This window comes from Schistocerca nitens, chromosome 7 (assembly GCF_023898315.1).
Source record: "Schistocerca nitens isolate TAMUIC-IGC-003100 chromosome 7, iqSchNite1.1, whole genome shotgun sequence".
Taxonomy (NCBI): Eukaryota; Metazoa; Arthropoda; class Insecta; order Orthoptera; family Acrididae; genus Schistocerca; species Schistocerca nitens.
In genome coordinates, this window is record NC_064620.1 from 148,746,454 (window position 1) to 148,761,157 (window position 14,704).

The following is a 14,704-nucleotide window of genomic DNA, read 5'->3' on the forward strand; positions in this document are numbered from 1 at the left end:
TTTCAATCGAATCTGCCATCACAACTAAGTCATCCGCATATGCAGGACTGCTTATTTTGTGTTCACATATCTTGATCTCACCCAGCCAGTCTATTGTTTTCAACATATGATCCATAAATAATATGAACAACAGTGGAGACAGGTTGCAGCCTTGTCTTACTCTTGAAACTACTCTGAACCATGAACTCAATTTACCGTCAATTCTAACTGCTGCCTGACTATCCATGTAAAGACCTTTAATTGCTTGCAAAAGTTTGCCTCCTATTCCATAATCTCGTAGAACAGACAATGACTTCCTCCTAGGAACCCGGTCATATGCCTTTTCTAGATCTATAAAGCATAGATACAATTCCCTCTTCCACTCATAACACTTCTCCATTATTTGCCGTAAGCTAAAGATCTGGTCCTGGCAACCTCTAAGAGGCCTAAACCCACACTGATTTTCATCCAATTTGTCCTCAACTAATACTCGCACTTTCCTTTCAACAATACCTGAGAAGATTTTACCCACAACACTGATTAAAGAGATACCTCTGTAGTTGTTACAATCTTTTCTGTTTCCATGTTTAAAGATTAGTGTGATTACTGCTTTTGTCCAGTCTGGTGGAACTTGTCCCGACTCCCATGCCATTTCAATTATCCTGTGTAGCCATTTAATTCCTGACATTCCACTGTATTTGATGAGTTCCGACTTAATTTCATCCACCCCAGCTGCTTTATTGCACTGCAATCTATTGACCATTTTCTCCACTTCCTCAAATGTGATCCTATTTCCATCATCATACCTATCCCATTCTACCTCGAAATCTGAAACATTGCTGATCGTATTCTCACCTACATTGAGCAACTCTTCAAAATATTCTCTCCATCAGCCCAAGGCATCCACAGGATTCACCAGCAGTTTTCCTGACCTGTCCAAAATACTTGTCATTTCCTTCTTACCTCCCTTTCGAAGACTGCTAATTACAATCCAGAATGGTTTTCCAGCAGCTTGACCCATAGTCTCCAACCTATTTCCAAAGTCTTCCCAAGATTTCTTCTTGGATGCTGCAATTATCTGTTTGGCTTTGTTTCTTTCTTCAAAATAACTTTCTCTGTCTACCTGAGTTCTAGTATGTAGCCATTTTTGATAGACCTTCTTTTTCCTTTTACAGGTTGCCTTGACTGTGTCATTCCACCAAGCTGTTTGCTTCATCCTACTTTTACACACTACCGTTCCAAGACATTCTTTAGCCACTTCTAGTACTGTGTCCCTGTACCTTGTCCATTCCTTTTCCAATGACTGTACTCGACTACATTCAACTAACTGGTACCTTTCTGAGATCGCTGTTATGTACTTGTGCCTGATTTCCTTACCCTGAAGTTTCTCCACTCTTATCCTCCTACATATGGAGCTGACCTCCTGCACTTTCTGCCTCACAATCCCAATTTCACTGCAGATTAAATAATGATCAGTGTCATCAAAGAATCCCCTGAATACACGTGTATCCCTCACAGCCTTCCTGAATTCCTGATCTGTTATTATATCGTCAATGACAGATCTGGTTCCCCTCTCTTCCTAAGTATACCGGTGAATGTTCTTATGTTTAAAAAAGGAGTTTGCGATTACTAAGCCCATACTGGCACAGAAATCCAAGAGTTGTTTCCCGTTCCTGTTGGCCTCCATATCCTCTCCAAATTTACCCATAACCTTTTCATTCCCTTCTGTTCGATTTCCAATCCTGGCATTAAAATCACCCATGAGCAGAACACTGTCCTTGTCCTTTACTCTTAACAACTACATCACTGAGTGCCTCCTAAAAACTATCCATCTTATCTTTATCTGTCCCTTCACAATGCGAATATACTGACACAATCCTAATTTTCTTGCTAGACACTGTCAAATCTATCCACATCAGTCGTTTGTTTACATACCTTACTGCAACTACGCTGGGTTCCATTTCTTTCCTGATGTAAAGCCCTACACCCCATTGTGCTACTCCTGCTTTGACTCCTGACAGGTAGACCTTGTATTCTCCCACCTCCTCTTCTTTCTCACCCCTGACCCGAATGTCACCAACAGCTAAAACGTCCAGCCCCATCTTACTTGCAGCCTCTGCCAGCTCTACCTTCTTCCCAGAGTAGCCCCCATTGATATTAATGGCTCCCCATCTCATTACCATTTGTTTGCCAAGTCGTATCTTAGGAGTCCCTGGTTTGTCAGTTAGAGGTGGGACTCCGTCACCTCCAAAGGTCCGAGGCATTTTGCTCTGATTGTTGCCAGCATCATATTTAAAGTACCAGGGAAGCAGGTTGCTAGCCTTGCTTGCCCCGAGTCCCATTGAGTTTTACCCCTACCATATTCCTAGATTTCCAGAAAGTGTTTGCCATGGTGCCCCACAGCAGACTGTGATGAAGGTCCGAGAATATACATATTAGATTCCCAGATGCATGAGTGGCTTGAAGACTTTTCAAGTAATACAACCCAGTACATTCTCGTCAATGGCGAGTGTTCATCAGAGACAAGGGTATCATCAGGAGTGTCACAGGGAAGCGTGAGAGGACATGCTCTTATTATCTGTATATGTAAATTATCATATGAGATGCTACTCACCATATAGCGGAGATGCTGAGTCGCAGATAGGCACAACAAAAAGACTTTCACGCTTAAAGCTTTTCGCCATTGGCATTTGTCAACAATACACACACACACACACACACACACACACACACACACACACACACACACCTGCAGTCTCAGGCATCTGAAACCACACTGTGATGAGTGTGGTTTCAGTTGCCTGAGCCTGCAGTCATGTGTGAGAGTTGCGTTTGTGTGTGTGTGTGTGTGTGTGTGTGTGTGTGTGTGTGTGTGTGTGTCTATTGTTGACGAAGGCCATTGGCCAAAAGCTTTAAGTGTGAAAGTCTCCTTCCCCCCCCCCCCCCCTATCTGTGACTCAGCATCTTCACTATATGGTGAGTAGCAACTTTTCTCTCATAATATTGTTAAATTTCATCCTGGATTTTCCTTTGTTTGATTTATGTAAATTATCTGTCAGACAGACTGAGTAGCAATTTATGAGTGTCTGCCGATGATGCTGTGGTATATGTGAAGGTATCATCTTTAAGTGACTGTAGGAGGGTACAAGATTATGTAGACAAAATTTCTAGTACGTGTGATGAGTGGCAGCTTCCTCTAAATGGAGAATAATGTAAGGTACTGGGAGAGTTTTTGAGAAGTGTGGCTCATCTATAAAGGAGACTGCATATGGAACACCAGTGCATTCCTTTCTTGAGTACCATTCGACTGTGTGGGATCCCCTCCAGGTCAGATTAAAGCAAGACATTGAAGCAATTAAGAGGTGTGTTGCTAGATTTGTAACTATTAATTTCAGTCAGGAAGAAAGTATTATGGAGATGCTTTGTAAACTCAAATAGGATTCCCTGGAGGGAACAGGACATTATTTTCATGTGGCACTATTGAGAAAATTTAGAGAACTTGCATTTGAAGCTGACTGCAGAATGAATGTACTGCGGCCAACGTACATTTCGCGGAAGGACCAGGAAGATCAAAGAAGAGAAGTTGGGCTCGTACACAGGCATTTAGACAGCCTAGGCATCCATGTTAAATGTAACTATCTTTTATGTTGTTATTAAAATTAGTATGATACACTCTTCAGGTAAAAAGCATGTAGTTGACTAATCTTTTTTTTCTTCTTTTCCTTTGTATTTTATAAAACTAAAAGTTTGAAGCCCACTTAGCTTTATCAGACTAAATAGTGCACTGTCTAATCCTATATGCTATGATAATCTCATTATCTTTTACTCACTGAAGTCACAGAATATAGCAATAGATTTTGTTCTCAGGCAGCTGTTAGGTTTTTTGGCAGGACTCTCTTCTGTAGGACGTAATAAATTATTATAAAGAACTAAAGTGAAAATAACATCTTACTAACAGTGCAAAAACATTTCTTGTCTATTCAGTAAATGTGTAATTTAATGTTAACAGGACCAATTTTTCAGGTCAGTCCCCTTTCACCACGGGTGTATTCATCTTATTCATGTGTGTACTATGGAACATGACTCTTAACAAACTATCCAACTTAATGTATACAAGTGTATTGTATGTAATCTTGTATGTAAAACATGTAATCTGTGTATACAAAGATCTGAACAAAAAAACTAGTGCATCCTTCTGTTACATATCTTCAAAGAAAACAATGTACAGTTGAAAGCTCAGTCAGTATAATGTATTTCAATTTAAAGTGCAGTAGCTAACAAGAGAATGGTCCAATCCAACATGTCGAAACCTACACTCATGTTTTTCACACAGGAAGAATACACTGAAAGAAATGGACTGTCGAAATTTTAGGTTCTAAGGCACACTGCAAGTATTTAAAAAGTAATGTTAAAGCTATTCACTTTTGTTGCAAGAAGAACTGCTTATAACAGTGATTTGTACAGCTCTTCGTTCCCAGTGTACGATCAATGAATAAGCAGACGACAGCTGTGACACAAAAATGTAGCACTGCATAGTGCAAAGTCCAAAGTGCATGGAACGAGAATTTTAAGCTCTTAAATTATACCAAACATATCGCAAATCATTAATTTTTTAATAACTTGCAGACCATATTGGCAGCTAAACTATTCCAGATGTATTTCTTACACAAGTGACTAGCCACAGAAAAAAAATCAAGGCATTGTGTGATGATACATTTCAGACAACTTCCATAAATCAGGAATTTAGTTTGTTGACGTTACGGATTTTATAACAACTCTTGTAGCACAGTTGTTATGATAATTTTTGAATGATTTATATTTTACTAACAATGAAACACTTCATTTTTTATTCCCTGTAATCGTCACAAGAATGCGAAGTGTCTGATGGATGATGGAAAAAAAACATTTTCCTTGCACCAGGCACATCTCACAGCAATTACTGATTTTATGTATACAGAACCACAGTTGAGTATTGTACTGCATAACCAATGCAGGCATACTTCATCAAATTCATAAAATGTTGCAGCACAGTTTGACAATGCAAAAATGACTGAAGTTTAACAGTGCTATTCGGCTGATGAACCTGAAATGACAGATAGCTGTCAGAAATTATATTGTCTGACAGTTTTCTGAAAAATACTTTACACTGTTAAATTTATTTATTTAATTTTTTTCCTCCTCCCTTATTGAGATGCTGAGTAATACTAATAGTTCTGGGTGGTATCATTGTGTCCAGGCCAAGAGTCCAAAAAAAACCAACAAACTATTTTCTTCGTATGGTAAGATGTTTCAGATGTAATATTGAAAATCATTATCTCACATTTTTCCAGATATTGTACACAGACTACAAGGTTTTTGCCGTTAAACAGTCTGGTTTTTTTTTTTTTTTTTTTTTTTTTTTTTTTTTTTTTTTTTTTTTTTGCCCCCCCCCCTCCTGAAGTCAGATATTAAGCTGAGGAAACTGTAATCTACTTATACTTATCACTGGGATTGTTGTATACAAATGTGTCATAGCATTCATCAACTGTACAAGTGACTCTGTCTTGTTTACGCTCAGAATGATAAAGCACAGTTTGCCTGCAGTTCTTGCACAAAACCTGACTGACTGGCTTTATACACAGCATTTTAGGGGAAAACAGGAAGCTTTGTTTTCACATCAGCTACAAATTTCTCTATAGTATTACCTATTAATGACATCTCCTCTCTACATTTACTTCCTTTTCATATAATCTCTTGAATCTGGTGAACCAGGTTGAAGAAGCCTTGAAATCAGTAGTAAAATAAATAAATAAATAAATGGCGTGTAACGAGGGCCTCCCGTCGGGTAGACCGCTCGTCTGGTGCAAGTCTTTCGATTTGACGCCACTTCGGCTACTTGCGCGTCGATGGGAATGAAATGATGATGATTAGGACAAAACAACACCCAGTCCCTGAGCGGAGAAAATCTCCGAACCAGCCGGGAATCGAACCCGGGCCCTTAGGATTGACAGTCTGTCGCGCTGACCACTCAGCTGCCGGGGGCGGACTGAAATCAGTAGTGTTCATCCCTAGTAATTCAGAGCACTGAGTCTTGTTGTAATCTCTTTCAGTAAAAGTGCATGACTCTCACGAGTAACTGTGAACAACTGTGTCAGAAAAACTATCTTCAAAGACTGAAATTTGCTTTACAGATTATGATGACCCCATTGTGCTGTGTTATCTGTTTACTGATGATGTGCCATCAACCAAGGATATATGCCTGCCGTTATACGTATGCACTGTCTGCTACAGCTATGGCAGGGGTATATATTTCTACAGCCTCTTGGACTGTTATGAATTTGGCAAGGTTTCAACATGTGAGATTGGACCATTCCCTTATAAGTTTTTGAACTGTATACAGAGTCTGCCAGAGATACTTGTCTTTCATAGATTAACAGACAGTGTTTTTGTAATCTGGAAAAGTAAGGGAGACTTAGTAGTAGAATAGAGGTTTCATTTGCTCCATGAAGTATGCTGAAGTTGTTCCCTGGATAGAAAACTTCATGAGGAAGTCTGATATTCTGATTAAAAGTACTGGCCAGGCATTCAGCTTAAGTCTCAAACATCAATTTCTTTTACATGGTAGGTTTTTACATGTATGGTAATTACCTTTGTTTGACAAGTTTCATTTAATAGTTTGTAATAATACCAATAAGCTTAATTTTCATGCCTTAGAGATTGACTGTCAGACAGAACACACACATTTTACCAGTCGGTCATCAAAAAACTTCCTCAATTTTTTGATATTTGTTTTTGTAAGTGCATTCTTATTTGAACTTCATTAATCATATCTTTGAAAAAATAAACTGTTTAACTGAATTATATTTTATTATGCATCAAATTTCTCCAGGCAGACAGTGATATTACAAATTAGTACCCTTCACTTTCAATATTTTCTTTCCAATAAAGGCTTGACTACTGCACTTGAGAGACCCTTTCAATTAATTTAGAGAGCTTTTCCTTATGTACTGATTCCTGAATTCTTAACAATGTCGGAAGTTTTCTTCTTGCTGTTTTAGTTTTTATTAAAGTGATGTGCACATAAGGAGGCAGGTGGCAAACAGTACATAGTAGCTAGGTACACTGTTTGAAGTGCTGTGCCAGCCAATTACATCACTCTGGAACATCAATTTGGAACATGCTTCAATATAAAGTTTATTTCAATCAGTGTGTACAAAACTGTGTAATAGCTATATTGGTCTCAATTGTCTAGTGATTGTCAGTAGCCCATAAATATTGCTTAGCTGATGGCTGGAATCTTCCAGTACACTCTACAATGAAAAGTTGACTCCTAGCATGTTTTTAGTCAGCCACTGGCCATGCAATATTTATGGGCTATTGACTATGACTAGACAGTCAAGACTGGTAAAGCCACCAAACAGTTTTTTGAACATTGACTGAAATAAAATTTATAGTGAAAAATAATACACTCATCACTCATCTAATAACATAGCAAATATGAATAAAAGTGCTTAGGGTGTACATACATAGAACATATAGTGTTGGTTTTATCAGTGTAAATATGATGAGTCTATTTAACCATCATGTTCATTCGGGTTACTTGAAGCAAATACTGAGTATCGCATTATCAGTCACTACTGATGGTTTTTCAACTATAAGTTTTCAAGATAGTTGGAGGCAAAAAACTGGTGCCCTCTTGTGGAGCATACCCCAATGTTGTCAGTGAATGAGGGGAAAGATGTGGAGTGTGTGGTCTGCACATAATTGGTATCACTGCACAGTATTCTGCATCTCTCCCTCTGTACAGAAAAATTGCATGCCCACCTTCAGACATGCACACAACTCTAGTAATATTAAATTTCACATTTGTTTTTTCTTAAATGAAGGAATATTAACTATATTGGTATTATCCTTTTTTCGCCATCTCAGATGCATATTTCTATGAAGACTAGTCTCTGTCAATATTTAATGTTTTTTCATATGTATGTAGTTGCGTAAGAAACCCATTATATCCATGCACAACTACACATTACTATGTCATCATAAAAATAAATATGAAGCTGAAGTGGTGAAATAAAGGGTAAATTAAAATTTTGACATAGATGTGGAATCTCTCATTTTGAATGTGTCTGCAGTAGTTTCATCCGTTTATTGCAAAAATAATGACAACAGTCTGACCTCAACAGCCAGAGACTGAGTGTGTGTGTGTGTGTGTGTGTGTGTGTGTGTGTGTGTGTGTGAGAGAGAGAGAGAGAGAGAGAGATTATTTCTAATGAAGGCCTTGTTGGCCAAAAGCTCATTTTCTGGCAGTAATTTTGTTGTGCTTGTCTGCGATTCACAATCTCCGCTATATGGTGAGTAGCAGTTATTCTTTTCACAATATTGTTACATTCCGTACTGAATTTTTCATTGTTTGATGTTGCAAAAATAAGTTGCCTTGAATTGTTGTACTTCAGTTTATTTAAATGTTGTTTAATGTCACCCTGGAGTGTTTTAGCGCATCAGATTTCCGTCCTTGGCGATCATGACATGAATAATTTGTTGCCACTGTGTCCCATGGAAAGATGCACACGCACACATTTGAAGTAGTACATTTAGTACTCCTGTTTTGATGTTATAGTTTGGCTGGTATACTGTTTATTCTTCTTTTTGGTTGTATAATTGTACATTAGCTACTCAGTACACTTCAAAGTATAACACAGTCAGTAAATTGAGTTCTCAGGGATTCATTCTTCGTACGGGCAGGTAAAACCCCGAAAGGAGTGAGGAAGAAGCCAAGACGCAGGCACAAACGTACCGCCATTACTGGTGGGAAGACATCTCCTGCGGGCTCATTGACAGGTGGCAGCCCTCCAGGTGGGAGAAGAGGTCCCACCTCGTCTCCTGCTACACTCTCAGCAGATATCGGTCTCATTGCCCAACAACATTCAGCCTCCAACCCTGTGCCTTCAACTGCAGTTGCACCTGTAACTGCAGCGACAGTGATGTCTACACCGATACACATGCAGACGATGCCTGCTGCAGTAACTTCTGCTATGCCAGAGAGGGATCGTCTACCTTTCCGTGAACCTGCGCAGGCTACTAAACTCTCAATCGATCCTCTTACAGGTATGGCTTATCTTACCTTTGAATTATTGTTGCTCTTAAAACTGTATACGTTTATCTATTGTTTGCAGAGAATGCCTAGTTACAACCAGAGTTTGCTTTCTTGTTAATTTGGTTAATTTAGAGACCCCAACACCATTGTAACTTGCTTCTCTGTACAAGCTATATTTTTAGAACTTAGTTGCTGATTAACCAGAATTGTTGTATTTCTTGTTTATCCACATATGTCAGAATACAAATGTGTGTCAGAATGTTTTCTTGCATATTTATTCCTAAATACTATTGCAGAGTTCTTGTCATACCTGTGGATTCCCATGTGGTTCTGCAAAGTTCACGCGCCGTTGGAGTAGTCCCCACAGCAACACAGAAAACTGTTGATTAAACACTATTATGACCTGTTTTAGCTAAATTTTACATTCCATCCCTTAGGATGTAGGTGTCAAGTGTGCATGCCTCCACATATTTGTATCTTATGTCATATGTATGCCATCTTAAGATGAAATTGCTCCAGAAAATCTAGAAATTGTTCACATGGCTCAGAGCACTATAGGACTTAACATCTGAGGACATCACACACATCCATGCCTGAGGCAGGATTCGAACCTACGACCGTAGCGATCGCGAGGTTCCAGACTGTAGCGCCTAGAACCGCTCGGCCCACTCCGGCCGGCGACAATCTAGAGTTATCCGTATTTTTACATGGCACCCTGTTCCCGATCCACGCCCGCTGCTAGGGACGCTAGGGGGCATTCTGTGGTAACAGCATATATATATATATATATATATATATATATATATATATATATATATATATATATATAAAAAGAAAGATGATGAGACTTACCAAACAAAAGCACTGGCAGGTCGATAGACACACATACAAACACAAATCTTTGTTTATATATATATATATATATATATATATATATATATATATATATAATAGAGGGAAACATTCCACGTGGGAAAAATATATCTAAAAACAAAGATGATGTGACTTACCGAACGAAAGTGCTGGCAGGTCGATAGACACACAAACAAACGCAAACGTACACACGAAATTCAAGCTTTCGCAACAAACTGTTGCTTTATCAGGAAAGAGGGAAGGAGAGGCAAAGACGAAAGGATGTGGGTTTTAAGGGAGAGGGTAAGGAAAATGTCTGCTTGTGTCTGTGTATGTGTGGTTGGATATGGGTGTGTGTGCGAGTGTATACCTGTCCATTTTGCCCCTAAGGTAAGTCTTTCCCTCTCCTTCCCTCTTTCCTGATGAAGCAACAGTTTGTTGCGAAAGCTTGAATTTCGTCTGTATGTTTGCGTTTGTTTGTGTGTCTATCAACCTGCCAGGGAAACATTCCACGTGGGAAAAATATATCTAAAAACAAAGATGTTGTGACTTAACAAACGAAAGCGCTGGCAGGTCGATAGCCACACAAACAAACACAAACATACACACAAAATTCAAGCTTTCGCAACAAACTGTTGCCTCATCAGGAAAGAGGGAAGGAGAGGGGAAAGGATGTGGGTTTTAAGGGAGAGGGTAAGGAGTCACTCCAATCCCGGGAGCGGAAAGACTTACCTTAGGGGGAAAAAAGGACGGGTATACCCTCGCACACACACACACACATATCCATCCACACATATACAGACACAAGCAGACATTTGTAAAGGCAAAGAGTTTGGGCAGAGATGTCAGTCGAGGTGGAAGTACAGAGGCAAAGATGTTGTTGAAAGACAGGTGAGGTATGAGCGGCGGCAAATTGAAATTAGCGGAGATTGAGGCCTGGCGGATAACGAGAAGAGAGGATATACTAAAGGGCAAGTTCCCATCTCCGGAGTTCTGACAGGTTGGTGTTAGTGGGAAGTATCCAGATAACCCGGACGGTGTAACACTGTGCCAAGATGTGCTGGCCGTGCACCAAGGCATGTTTAGCCACAGGGTGATCCTCATTACCAACAAACACTGTCTGCCTGTGTCCATTCATGCGAATGGACAGTTTGTTGCTGGTCATTCCCACATAAAAAGCTTCACAGTGTAGGCAGGTCAGTTGGTAAATCACGTGGGTGCTTTCACACGTGGCTCTGCCTATGATCGTGTACACCTTCCGGGTTACAGGACTGGAGTAGGTTGTGGTGGGAGGATGCATGGGACAGGTTTTACACCGGGGTCGGTTACAAGGGTAGGAGCCAGAGGGTAGGGAAGGTGGTTTGGGGATTTCATAGGGATGAACTAAGAGGTTACGAAGGTTAGGTGGACGGCGGAAAGACACTCTCTGGCTCCTACCCTTGTAACCGCCCCCGGTGTAAAACCTGTCCCATGCATCCTCCCACCACCACCTACTCCAGATCTTCATGATCTGGACTCACAGTGAAGAAGAACTCCAGAATTTCCTCTCCAACCTCAACTCCTTTGGATCCTTCAGATTCACCTGGTCCTACTCCAAATCCCATGCCACTTTCCTTGACGATGACCTCCATCTGTCCAGTGGCGAGCTTCACACATCCGTCCACATCAAACCCACACACAAGCAACAGTACCTCCATTATGACAGCTGCCACCCATTTCATATCAAACAGTCCCTTCCCTACAGCTCAGGTCTTCATGGTAAATGAATCTGCTACAGTCCCGAATCCCTGAACCATTACACCAACAACCTGAAAACAGCTTTCGCATCCTGCAACTACCCTCCCAACCTGGTACAGAAGCAAATAGCCAGAGCCACTTCCTCATCCCCTCAAACCCAGAACCTCCCACAGAAGAACCCCAAAAGCGCCCCACTTGTGACAGGATACTTTCAGGAACTGGATCAGACTCTGAATGTGGCTCTCCAGCAGGGATACGACTTCCTCAAATCCTGCCCTGAAATGAGATCCATCTTTCACGAAATCCTCCCCACTCCACCAAGAGTGTCTTTCCGCCGTCCACCTAACCTTTGTAACCTCTTGGTTCATCCCTATGAAATCCCCAAACCACCTTCCCTACCCTCTGGCTCCTACCCTTGTAACCGACCCCGGTGTAAAACCTGTCCCATGCAACCTCCCACCACCACCTACTCCAGTCCTGTAACCCGGAAGGTGTACACGATCAAAGGCAGAGCCACGTGTGAAAGCACCCATGTGTATTTTACCAATTGACCTGCCTACACTGTGAAGCCTTCTATGTGGGAATGACCAGCAACAAACTGTCCATTCGCATGAACGGACACAGGCAGACAGTGTTTGTTGGTAATGAGGATCACCCTGTGGCTAAACATGCCTTGGTGCACGGCCAGCACTTCTTGGCACAATGTTACACCGTCTGGGTTATCTGGATCCTTCCCACTGACACCAACCTATCAGAACTCCGGAGATGGGAACTTGCCCTTCAATATATCCTCTCTTCCCGTTACCCTCCCGGCCTCAGCCTCCGCTAATTTTAAGTAGCCGCCCCTCATACATCACTTGTCACTCAACAACATCTTTGCCTCTGCACTTCCGCCTCGACTGACATCTCTGCCCAAAACTTTTTGCCTTTACATATGTCTGCTTGTGTTTGTATATTTGCGGATGGATGTGTGTGTGTGTGTGTGTGTGTGTGTGTGTGTGTGTGTGTGTGTGTGTGTGTGTGTGTGTGTGTGCGAGTGTATACCTGTCCCTTTTTCCCCTTAAGGTAAGTCTTTCCGCTCCCAGGATTGTAATGACTCCTTACCATCTCCCTTAAAACCCACATCCTTTCGTCTTTCCCTCTCCTACCCTCTTTCCTGGTGAAGCAACCATGTATTGCGAAAGCTTGATATTTGTTTGTGTGTTTTTTATTGTGTCTATCTACCAGCGCTTTCCCGCTTGGTAAGTCACAGCATCTTTTTTAAATATATTTTTCCCATGTGGAATGTTTCTATACACACACAGGGTGTTACAAAAAGGTATGGCCGAACTTTCAGGAAAAATTCCTCACACACAAATAAAGAAAAGATGTTATGTGGACATGTGTCCAGAACTGCTTAATTTCCATGTTAGAGCTCATTTTAGTTTTGTCAATATGTTCTTCCACCTACGCTCAATGGAGCATGTTATCATGATTTCATACGGGATACTCTACCTGTGCTGCTAGAACATGTGCCTTTACAAGTACGACACAACATGTGGTTCATGCACGATGGAACTCCTGCACATTTCAGTCGAAGTGTTCGTACGCTTCTCAACTACAGATTCGGTGACCGATGGATTGGTAGAGGCGGACCAATTCCATGGCCTCCACGCTCTCCTGACCTCAGCCTTCTTGACACTCATTTATGGGGGCATTTGAAAGCTCTTGTCTACGCAACTCCGGTACCAAATGTAGAGACTCTTCATGCTCGTATTGTGGACAGCTGTGATACAATACGCCATTCTCCAGGGCTGCGTCATCGCATCAGGGATTCCATGCAACGGAGGGTGGATGCATGTATCCTCGCTAACGGAGGACATTTTGAACATTTCCTGTAACAAAGGGTTTGAAGTCACACTGGTACGTTCTGTTGCTGTGTGTTTTCATTCCATGATTAATGTGATTTGAAGAGAAGTAATGAAATGAGCTCTAACATGGAAAGTAAGCATTTCCGGACACATGTCCACATAACATATTTTCTTTCTTTGTGTGTGAGGAATGTTTCCTGAAAGTTTGGCTGTACCTTTTTGTAACACCCTGTATAAGTGGCAACTCATATTTATGTTTTACATTTGGTTGAAGTTGCTCTAGTTGTTAATTATACATTTACATACCCTTTACTGAGGAGTGATTGTGCATCAGGCCACTAGGGGTGTCTGAGAGTTCAGATTTGGCACAATTTATTTCAAAATTATTATATCTCCTCTGTAGGAATTTATATGTATGGGCTTAGGGAGATAGCTCTGATACTCACGATCTGGCCAGGGAAAATCACTAAAGCCATGGTCAGAACTACTGGTGACTTCATCACTGGTATTTGTATGCAACTGTGTAAACTGCAGCTAAGACAGTGAGACACAGTGAGGCTGTTAATTGTTTAGTCAACCAGACACAGTCATCACATGACCCAAGTCATGACTTAAGTGTTGTATGTTTGTCATTTGACTTTGTAGTCATATAATGTCTGCATGCCAGTGATAATCACTGCTGTTATCTTTCACTGCTTCCATTAGTGGATCAGGCACTCGTTGACATAGCATGAGTGTCTGTACCACGTCCCCTCTTTGTCGTGTCTTACCAGCTCAGTAATTGTGGCCTGGACATCACCACTCTTCCTTTAAGGTTTCTTAGTCAGTTGAATGTTTTTGAATCATCTTGCCTGCAGTCTGGAAAGGGCTCACAAGAGGTTCAGTCAGCCACTTGGGCCTACCACTTCACTGCCAGCACACATGTATAGTTAGTCCTCTTCGTTGCAGGTACTGCTGGCATGATTCACAGCACTCCGTTTGTGTTAGGTTTCATGTTGGCAGTAACAGTACCACTCTGCCAATAAGAAGTCATGGTCTGTGGTTGCAGAGCTGTTTTGTTAATTTAAGTTAGTATACTTCAGGCATTCCATGCTTTAAAAAAATCAATGCTGAAGGGTTTGTTCCAATACATGGTGACGTAAGTCCTAGTTGGCTGGATAATATAACATGCATTTGTGGTGGCTGAACAAACACTAGCTAACAATATAAA

General features: G+C 41.0%; 1 protein-coding gene across 6 annotated transcripts in view; it reads left to right on the plus strand.

The window, feature by feature from the left end:
- LOC126194696 (polycomb protein Sfmbt-like) overlaps window positions 1–14,704 on the plus strand; it is a 316,496-nt gene that overhangs the window by 275,086 nt on the left and 26,706 nt on the right. For all 6 annotated transcript variants that reach the window (XM_049932916.1, XM_049932915.1, XM_049932921.1 and 3 more), the window contains one exon: window positions 8,704–9,066. In XM_049932916.1, the coding sequence (XP_049788873.1) occupies window positions 8,704–9,066 (363 nt within the window). The remainder of the gene's footprint in view (window positions 1–8,703; window positions 9,067–14,704) is intronic.